Source organism: Culex quinquefasciatus, chromosome 2, assembly GCF_015732765.1.
Source record: "Culex quinquefasciatus strain JHB chromosome 2, VPISU_Cqui_1.0_pri_paternal, whole genome shotgun sequence".
NCBI lineage: Eukaryota > Metazoa > Arthropoda > Insecta > Diptera > Culicidae > Culex > Culex quinquefasciatus.
Genome location: NC_051862.1, coordinates 62,747,704 through 62,758,366, shown reverse-complemented (window position 1 = coordinate 62,758,366; position 10,663 = coordinate 62,747,704). Strand labels below are relative to the sequence as shown.

General features: G+C 37.2%; 1 protein-coding gene across 1 annotated transcript; it reads right to left on the bottom strand.

Moving 5' to 3' along the window:
- Positions 1-423: 423 nt before the first annotated feature.
- LOC119766029 (macrophage mannose receptor 1-like) lies at positions 424-4,959 on the bottom strand. Its single transcript, XM_038250379.1, has 3 exons — positions 4,897-4,959; positions 4,555-4,845; positions 424-1,069 (listed from the first exon to the last, which is right to left on the bottom strand). The coding sequence occupies exons 1-3, from the start codon at positions 4,957-4,959 to the stop codon at positions 494-496; spliced, it is 930 nt and encodes a 309-aa protein (XP_038106307.1). The 3' UTR covers positions 424-493.
- Positions 4,960-10,663: the final 5,704 nt, after the last annotated feature.

Here is a 10,663-nt window from a genome sequence, read left to right as displayed (position 1 = left end):
TTTTTTTTTTTTTTCATGGGAAAAGGAAGAGTTTTCTATTTGTTGCAGGTTTGGTTTTGTGGATGCGGATGGGTGTTTTTCAATTTCACTTGTTTTGTGCGCGAATTGATGTGAATTGCTGTTGAAGGGGTGTTTCTTTGAGGCAAAGTTTTGAGGAGTAAGAAAAGCTTAATTATGATTGCAGAGTCGATTTGCCCCCTAATGCCATTAATATAATGTTGAATTTAGATAATTGTTTATTGCTGAAATTATGTACGTAACGAAAAATATTTTTTATTACAAAATTCTATTGCGGAATTAAGATAAACCATGTTGACTGATGTAATTCATGGGGAGTTGAACTTAGTTCGTCAGATGAAGAAAAAATGTACATTTCAAGAGAATATCAAGAAAAATCGTTTTATTTCTGCATATTTACTCGATTGTATTGCAACCGAACTGATTCCTTCACACCACAATTTTTTGTATAAAAGCACATGATCGTACTAACTTTTCAACAATCACAAGTTTCTAGCTCACAAACGTATCTTAACGGGACTTCACAATTTCCATCGTTCCATTGGGTAGATCTTAACCCACCCCATCCCACTAACAAGCAGTGCTCAACTTCTCCGTAGTTGTCCGGTTGACCAGGAAGATAGTTTGTATAGCTGATCGGCGTGTCATCAGTGATCCACACATAGCTTCCATTTTTTCCGAGATCCGTTCCGGCGATCCAATAGGTTGCTTTCTGGTTGAAGTTGTTCGCAGCAAACGCTAACTTCAGCTTTGCATCATCCTCGGCACTCTTGACCGTGGCCAGCTGGAGTCCGTGCGATCGGCACTGGTGCCAGGCCTCTAAGAAGGTAACCAGTTTGTCGTTGTAGATGAAGTACCGCTTGATCTTAGGGGTTGATTTGTTGAGAACCGGATCTCCACAAGCAGCTTTGCTCTCTGCGCTGAACAACACCAGAGCTACTGCTACCACCAACAGAAAGGAAGCTGCTTTGAACGGCATTTTGAGGATTCTGAACGAAATGTGAACAGCTGAGTCTTTTATAGTCATCCAAATGTGCGACGAACTTGATATCTAGAAGAACAAAGTATAGCTTCAGGTCAAGATAGTCGAATTTTGGTTATGTAGGTGGGAGACAATTGAATTATTTACACTATGATAAAAGAAATCTAACTTCTCATTCATATTAAACGCACTTTCTTATCAACCTTCCAAAAATAAACCACTGTAACAATACATTGTTGACAATTCCACCTCTAAACAATACTCAGAGCTGTTGTCTCGGGGTAATTATCCATCAGATGACGTTGAGCTTATTCAATACGGTAATCCGACGAAGCAGCGACGAACGATCGGGGTATCTAAAGCGCAGTTGTTGACAACATTTGACATTCAACATTTGAACAGTTTTAACTAAAGTAGAAGTGAAATGAACTGATCAGGAATTGGAAAACGTATGAAAAATAATATTGTCTGTCTCGGATATGTTAGTTTAATGTGAATGTTGAAACCAATGAGCAATTCTCTGAGATTTCGGTCATTCGATTATTTTTTTTTTTGTATTTTTTTATCCGGCTGAAACTTTTTGGGTGCCTTTAGTATGCCTAAGGCTACCAACTGTACGGATTTTTTCTTACCGTACGGATTTTTGCACGGAATTTTTCGCAAAATAAAATATTTGTACGGAATTTTAATTACTGTAAAAAAATTAATTGTTTTTTTTTTAATTTGGCCAAAGCTTTTGCATTGTTATTTCACTGTCAGATCGATTTAAAAGAGATAACTTGGATAGTTTTCCAGAAATTCCTTATTTCAGAGTAGATTATCAATCATTGTTCTTTCCAAATTCTTTACAAGACGTGTTTATTCAATAAAAGATCCAAAGGCTTTATAAAGCAAATTAGCAAATGTAAAGTTTTTTTAACGGTCCTGGAGGTTATTGTGTTGCACATGTTTATTGGACCTTTTCAATAAAAAAAAATATAGAAATGTTTTCGCGAAAACACTGAGACTTATATTAAACGTAAAAAGCAACTTGACATTCCGTGAACTTTTAAATGCTTAACAAAAAAAATTAAGATTTGATTCAGCAAATTACGGTTTATTTTGTGAATATGTTTGAACGGGAAAGTCATAAGCACTTTGATAGCAAAGTGGAATTTGTAAGCTGCAAAAACGATACAGTTTTATATTTTTAATTCCCAAAATTTTAAATTTATCTAAATAATTCCTTGACAGTTTTTCTTATATCATGGTGTCATATCGGCAAAATGTACGGATTTTTGCTCAGCAATAGTTGGTAGCCTTAAGTATGCCCAAAGAAGCCTTTTTGTATCATAAGTATGTCCATTTAATTGTCCATACAAATTTGTCAGCTGTCCATACTAAAATTATATATGAAAATTCAAATATCTGTATCTTTTGAAGGAATTTTCTGATCGATTTTGTGTCTTCGGCAAAGTTGCAGGTATGGATATGGACTACACTGATTTTTTTTTAACTTTTTGTCATTAAAACTTGATCTGCAAAAAACCACTATTTTTAATAATTTTTATGTGTTTTAGAGAACATCAAACGCCAGCTTTTCAGAAATTTCCAGGTTGTGCAAAAAAATTTTGACCGAGTTATGAATTTTTTAATCAATACTGATTTTTTTGAAAAATCGAAATATTGGCAGCATATCGCAAAAACTTTTCAACTTCATTTTTCGATGTAAAATCAAATTTGCATTCAAAAAGTACTTTAGTGAAATTTCAATAAAGTGCACGTTTTCAAGTTAAATCAATTTTTAGGTGACTTTTTTGAAAATAGTCGCAGTTTTTCATTTTTTTGAATTAGTGCACATATATGTCCACATTTGAAAAAAATATTTTCGAAAAGCTGAGAAAATTCTCAATATATTGCTTTTTTGAACATTAAATTTCCAATGAGAATCTCACGTTTCAATTTAATTTCAAAATTCAAAATGCATATGAAAGGGCTTCAAAAATGCAACAAAATGCAGGGTAGAGCATCCAAATTGGTTGAGTCTAAAGGGAGTTATTGGCATTTTAGTGAAAAAATAGCATAATTTTCAAACTCAAATAAAAAAGTGTTCCATCCATATATCAACTCGGTTCGACCTGCAGCTTGTAGGGGACATCTGAGACTACCATCTGATACTGAGAACGCTTTGGGTAAGGCAGTTTAACATATTAAATAGTCACTTTTACTTTTAGTGAATTTTTTGGTTGTAAATTTTTGCTCGGGGGACCGCTTTGATCCCATTTTCTGGTGATAATTTTATCATATTCGTGTTTCTACACTGTGTTTTAACACTTTAAAAATGAAAGCAAAAATAAAAATTAAGAAGCTAATTTTTTCTGAACTTGTTTTTCAATAAATGTGAATCGAAGATTTTTTTTAACTTTAATTTTTTTTTTTTTTGATGAAAATAAACATTTGTATGCATGTTTCTATTGTGAAATTGTCTCAGAAACACATACTCTGTGTCTCGATTTGCCCCACTTCCCGTCGACCTAGAGTGTTCATATTTTGGCCAGATGATAGTTTTATATGTCAAACAACCCCTTAAAAAATTCCAGGCAGATTGGTGAGGTCGATGCGAAATGGGTATGCTTTGCTCGTGGACATGCTCCTAAAATAGCTCAAGGAACAATATTCAGCTTGTGGAGCGAGGTTTCAAAAAAAGTCACATATTCTGTGCACCCTAATGAAAGGGAGGAGATGAAGCAGGATGAAAAAAAAAATCTTCTTCTTTTGTTCTTCTTCCCTCTCTCCCATATGTTTTCCAGAAATTCCGGGGAGGGGGAGGGGACCCACCCCCCTGGCTAAGGGCCTGCTCGCAATCTACGCCTTCTACGACCAAATTTAGACATCAGTACAAATTAGTTTTTTGAACGTAGCAATTCAGGGTCAAGTTTTAGAGAAAAGTGTAGTTTGGATCACTTTTAGAGCTTTAGAAAACGAACATTTTTATTTTCTGAAAAAATTGGCTTCGAGGGTCAAAAGTTACAGCCATTTGAAGGTAAACAAGATGCAAATTTAAAACTCAAATATCTCGAAAAAGCGCAGTCCAAATTTAAAGCGCCGAGTTGCCTTCGATGGAAGAGACCTAGCACTATAAACGCTGAAAAAATCTTCATTTGAAAATGTCTGATTTTCAAGGGAAAAGTGTATGGGACTGCAATGTAATTAATAGAGGTAAGATAAACCAAGGTGACACTTATTTTATTACATTCAATAAATTTAACGGGATTTTTTTTGTTCTTTACGCGTACGGAGCTAACTTAACTTATCTTAACTTGTTGAGTTTGTCAGATGAAGATAAAAGGGAAAATATTTAGTGCATGTAAAGATCAATTGTTTTATTCGTTCATATTATTTGTTTGAATTCCAACACAACCAATACATAAGCATAAAACATTCAGTATAAGATTCTGCCTAACTTTCCCTTCTTTTTATAAACAATCACAAGTTTCTAGCTCACAAATGTATCTGAACTTTGCTTCACAATTTTTATCGTTCCATTGGGAAGAGCCTGCTCCATCAAGTCTAGCCTCCAAGCAGTATTCAAGTCCTCCTTGGTTGTTCGGTTCATTCGGCAGAAAGTTTGTATAGCTGATCGGCGTGTCATCGGTGATCCACACAAAGCTTCCGGGTTTCCCAATAGCCGTTCCGGCAATCCAGTAAGACGCTTTCTGATTGTTGTTCGCTGCAAACGCCAACTTCAGGTTCGCATCATCCTCGGCACTCTTGACCGTGGCCAGCTGGAGTCCGTACGATCGACACTGGTGCCAGGCCTCGAAGAAGGTAAGCAGTTTGTCGTTGTAGATGAAGTACCGCTTGGTCTTAGAGGTTGATTTGTTGAGAATAGGGTCTTCACAATCAGCTTTGCTAACTGCGCTGAACGACACCAGAGCTACTGCTACCACCAAAAGAACGGAAGCTGCTTTGAATGGCATTTTGAGGATACTGAATGAAATGTGAATAGCTAGGTCTTTTATAGTCATTCAAATGTGCGAGAAACTTGATATGGTCTGGACAAATTCGGATCATATAAACGGGAGACAATTAATTTATTAGCACCGTGAGACAAAAAATCTCTCTTTTTAGTTACGCGATTATGTAAAGCATTATTCCCGCTTATACGAATTCCTTATCATTACTGCCTTCCAAAAAAACAACCATACATTGTTGCAGATTTTATCAGCGAAGTAAAAAAAAATCTCTCCGCATCAGCTAACTGCATGAAATGTTTTTTTTTTTTTTTATTTGGCTGCACAGCAAAAAATTGTCTTTTATGATGTAATTTTACCTCTATTTAGACTGAAAAAACGACATTACACCAGAATAGTGGTAAAATTACAAATTTTCAGAGGTAAAATTACACATTTTTTATGACATAAAAGATTTGCCCCTTCCCAGATGTAATATTATTATATTTTTTTCTGTGTGAACCTGCCTGGAGCTTTCTTATAACCATGGAAAGCGAACTTGGGCAGTTAATATAAAAAAGGAGCGTCCAATATACATACGGGTCATTCCAGGTCAACTGGGTACACTTTTGGACTCGACCTTGACCGATTTGGACCAAACTTGGAGGGAACGTTCATATATCGATAGTTAACAGAAATTCCAAGTTTGGTCCTGATTTGACCATCCCTCTATTTTTGGCACCACCCCCTTTTTTGAAGATTTTCTATTTTTTTTTCTTTTAATCATAATTTTGCAACTATTTGAGCAAAAGACATTCTACAGGTTGTATTTTATTGAAAATTGTCCAAGGAAATCGATAAAAATAAATTTTAACCCTTTAATGCCCCCTAATATTATATTTTTAAGTTTTAAGTATTAAAATTCAGTTTTGACCAATTCCTTATATCTTTTTTTTGTTGTATCACCATCGTGTTCCCCGGACAATTTTTCATAATAATCAATGTAAACCTGAAACTCAAATGAACTATTGGCGAAAAAAATATTAAATTGAAATAACAAGCCATGGTATTCACATTTTATTGAAAAACAAAAGAGTTTTAAAATGCATTTTAAACCTGCCCAGTTGTATTGCAATTATTAGTTTTCAAAATGTCTAAGTATTAACGAACTTTTTTTTCAGCCAAAAAAAAACTTATTGCATTACTGTGCAACGAAATTTCACAAAAATTCAAAATATTTTTGATCGATCCACATGCTACATATGATTTGAAATGCAGGAAAATTCATTTCAATTTGTTTTCAGTTGATAATATTTTTTTGCCCCTTTATTTTTCGGACCGATTTTGAAGGGGTTGGGGGCGACAAAAACTTTGAAAAATATTTACAACGGCATTACAAATACTGTGTGTATTCACATTTATCCGAATGTAAGGTAAATGGCCACAAATCGACTCAAATACCGACCAATATTATGCATCGTTGAGTAAGTAATTAAAGTCTGGATGCAACCTTGTCTCTAGTTATAATCACTAAGATGATATTTGTATGCTGTAAAGTAAAGCGACTCAATGCAAAACAAAGATTTCTGAAAAAAATATTGAGTGAAGAATGAACCAACCTTTAAAATGAATATTTTTTTTTTCATTTAAATTCAAAATATGAATGTGTCTTTCAATTAACTTGTTCTCTAACATTTAAGCAAAATACAACCAAACGAATGCTTTCCTCGAAAATGAAATATCTCCAACATGTTGGCATCCATTCAACAAGCCATTCTAATCACCATAATCACCCAATTCCTCCGCTGCTCAGCACATGTGGGTGCCCCATCAAACGGCCATATTTGCCCGTCACAGTCTCTCTGGCCGTCATTCGCCGCCAGGAAACGAGATCGTTTTAAAAACCCATCAACCACATTCACGAGCGTCATTTTCCCTTAATGACACTAGCACTCTGGTGAACCCAACGGACGGACGGACGGACTGTGATGAATGATAAATGGCGATGGAAATTTTTGGAAAATGATGACAGAAAATTTTAATTTTGTTGCGCATGTTATGATCGGGCATTCCTCCCTCGGTCCTTTCCGCCGCACTCCTCGTTTTGAAAGCTGCATGTTTTTGTACCAGACACAACGTCCTGTTTTAATGTTGGACATAACCCTGGACAGTTTAGGAGGGGCTGAAATCGAGTTTTGGGAATCTGTGGAGATCAAAAGATGAGGCTTACAAAATTGCACACGGTGGGTAAGAAGGGGATTATTATGCAACTTGCATGCACCTCGGAAATTCCTTCTGGGGTTTGTTGGGGTGACTATTCTGAGTCAGAAAAACCGATTCCCAAAATATTCTGTCGGTGAAAACTGATTTTATCTCGATTTGAAGTTAAAAAACATAATATATCACCTAAAACCTCAAAAATACTTCTAAAATCTCGGTCTAACTCTGGACAAAAAAGTTAATTTTCATCAAGATATCAATTCTTAGTTCCCAAAATATAATCCTGACATAGTACACCTTAAATCGGTCCATTACTTGAGTCCCAGCGTCATCAGGAGGTGTAAAATAGTGTTATTTGAAAAAAAATATTTTCAATTTGCTCTGGTAAATCAACTGTCATGTCTGAATTCGAAAACTAATTGTTCGGCCAGGCGGCCGACGCAGAAGGACCCCGACCCGCGGATTGTCCGAGTGAACTCGAGCAGCAGACAGATTTCGGTGCACAAATAAAACAAAGGGCTTTGTTAGGACCGACCGATCTAGGCGGTGGTCGCGGTGATACTCAACGTTTATTTACAACAGTACGGTACAGGGAAGAAAGTAGAAACGAAGAACACAAGAGAGAAAGAATATTAGGGTGGTACAGAACAACCATGTTGGTCGCAACATACTCCCCACCAAAAACGAATGTTTTTAATCAAAATGGAGTACACGTGAAGGGAGCACTTTAATCTACTGCTACCGCTGAATGATGCTCAGCACATCTCCTCGGGTGATAGCGTGAACCTGAGAGCCTCGTCCTTATTCCGGATCATCGTCGAAACTTCGCTGGGATTTTGCCAAACCTTTGAACCCTGCCACCGGCTGCAGACAAGACTGCTCTACCGAGTGATCTGCTACGCGGCTGCGTGTGGGTTTGCCGGACCGCGGTAGCTGGGAAGCGACGAAGAATGTCACTTGCGCGCAACATGGTTCAAAGTTTGCCCCACAAAATGCTACAGGACTGCTGATTGGCCTGGTCGCTGTAGCTGGAAGTTCTTGATGTCCGAACCTTGAGCGATGGCGGCTAGTATCGATCCCGATGAAGAAGATGGCGGTCATCAAACGAAACGGTCCAGGAGGCAGGCTTCTGGCGACGAATCCGTGGGCTACGTTGTGTTTTTGATCCTGGTCACGGCACCAATGTTCGGCCAGGCGGCCGACGCAGAAGGACCCCGACCCGCGGATTGTCCGAGTGAACTCGAGCAGCAGACAGATTTCGGTGCACAAATAAAACAAAGGGCTTTGTTAGGACCGACCGATCTAGGCGGTGGTCGCGGTGATACTCAACGTTTATTTACAACAGTACGGTACAGGGAAGAAAGTAGAAACGAAGAACACAAGAGAGAAAGAATATTAGGGTGGTACAGAACAACCATGTTGGTCGCAACACTAATGTTGTAGCATTGTTGCAAACAAAATGAAGAACAATTTTGCAGAAAAAAGTATGACATTTTATCCATTTTCGGTAATGTTATGTCTATTTTAGTGGGAAAGATGCTGCCAATTTTCAAAATTCTTCGATATTTAATCAATTCCTGTTATAAACAGCTACTATGGTCATACTCAGTAGGATGTAACAAAAATTACATTTTGGCGGGCATTCAGGGGCTGGTTACGGTGGGCATACTGAGTCCAAATCCCACATATGAGCTTGATTGAACTTAATAGGAGCTGTCGCTATGCATTTGAATTTTTCATAGGATTCAACTCGTAACAAACATGTTTTTCAAAAAGTAAATTTTGTAGGCACTTTGGCCACTGAAGCGTTTATTGTCAACATCATTGGCGTGTAGGCCAGATCCTTGCGCATGTTTTGGTATATATAACATTGAATTGACGCACTCTGGAGCTCAGGCCTTCAAAGTTTTGAAATTTTTCGAAAAAACGGATCAGCAGAAAAGATAGGCGACGCGCCATTCCATTTTGCTCAAAACTTCAATGTTATATATACCAAAACATGCGCAAGGATCTGGCCTACACGCCAATGATGTTGACAATAAACGCTTCAGTGGCCAAAGTGCCTAAAAAATCTACATTTTTGAAAAACATGTTTGTTACGAGTTGAATCCTATGTAAAATTCAAATGCATAGTTCCTATTAAGTTCAATCAAGCTCATATTTGGGATTTGAGCGCAGTACGCCCACCTTAACCAGCCCCTGAATACACGCCAAAAAGTAGTTTTTGTTACATCTTACTGAGTATGATCGTAGTAGCTGTTTATAACAGGAATGAGTTAAATATCAAAGAATTTGAAAATTGGCAGCAATTTCCCCACTAAAATAGACATAACTTTACTGAAAATGGATAAAATGTCATACTTTATTCTGCAAAATTGTTCTTCATTTTGTTTGCAACAATGCTACAACATTAGTTTTTGAATTCAGACATGACAGTTGATTTACCGGAGCAAATTGATTTTTTTTTTTTCAAATAACTCTATTTTACACCTCCTGATGACGCTGGGACTCATGTAATGGACCGATTTAAGGTGTACTATGTCAGGATTATATTTTTGAAACTAAGAATTGATATCTTGATGAAAATTAACTTCTTTGTCCAGAGTTAGACTAAGATTTTAGACGTATTTTCGAGGTTTTAGGCGATATATTAGATTTTTTATCTTCAAATCGAGATAAAATCAGTTTTCACCGACAGAATATTTTGGGAATCGATTTTTCTGACTCAGAATAGTCCCCCCAACAACCTCCAGAAGGAATTTCCGAGTTGCATGCAAGTTGCATAATAATCCCCTTCTTACCCACCGTGTTGCAACCTTAACTCAATTGAGCTCTGAATCGACAAGTGTTTAAAAAATGCTTAGAAACTAATAATGCAAAACAAAAAAAAACATCACCCAAGGGTTAACTATGCACTACAGTGACAAATTTGGCAGACCAAGGACTAGGGGTTGGGGCACGATCGCGAAGGATTCTATTTATTTTGTCATCAACACCCACAAATCCACTGTCATCTGTTAGTAGGGAGGGAGAGAGAAAAAAAGGAACGAGGATAAACATTATCGCTCTTGGGAGGAGGAACCGCGGAAAGGGGGAAGACGTAAGGTCAACAGGAAGTAGTGTACAACGAACGAGCGCGCCATTATCGCTGCCGGTTTGGCTGATATTGCCACTGATGTCGGGCTTGAAGTGTTGGAGTGGGTGCGCAGCATTCTACAGCTTGTTTGAATTAGCACCATCGTTAGTGCAGTGTGCCATTTAGCGCGTGCTGGATACATAGCGAGCTGCGTGTGATTTCTGCAGAGGGTTAGAGTCTTGACAAATTTTGCATTTTAAAATAATTTACTAAACGATTTTTCTGGAACGTTAAGACATATTGTTGTATAAACACATAATACTCTTTCTTACAAAATACTTTGAAATTTTGTTCTTCCAAAAATTCAAATATTTTTAATGCCACAGTATCAACTCATCCTTGTACAAGCTCCAGGATATTGTGAAAATTCCCACC

Coding starts and splice junctions, on each gene's coding strand:
- LOC119766029 (XM_038250379.1), bottom strand. CDS start 4,959: ATGCCATTCAAAGCAGCTTCCGTTCTTTTGGTGGTAGCAGTAGCTCTG. Junction 4,846..4,896: donor CTCTGGTGTCGTTCAGCGCA/GTTAGCAAAGCT, acceptor TCAACCTCTAAG/ACCAAGCGGTACTTCATCTA. Junction 1,070..4,554: donor GACTTGAATACTGCTTGGAG/GCTAGACTTGAT, acceptor TTGTTCTTCTAG/ATATCAAGTTCGTCGCACAT.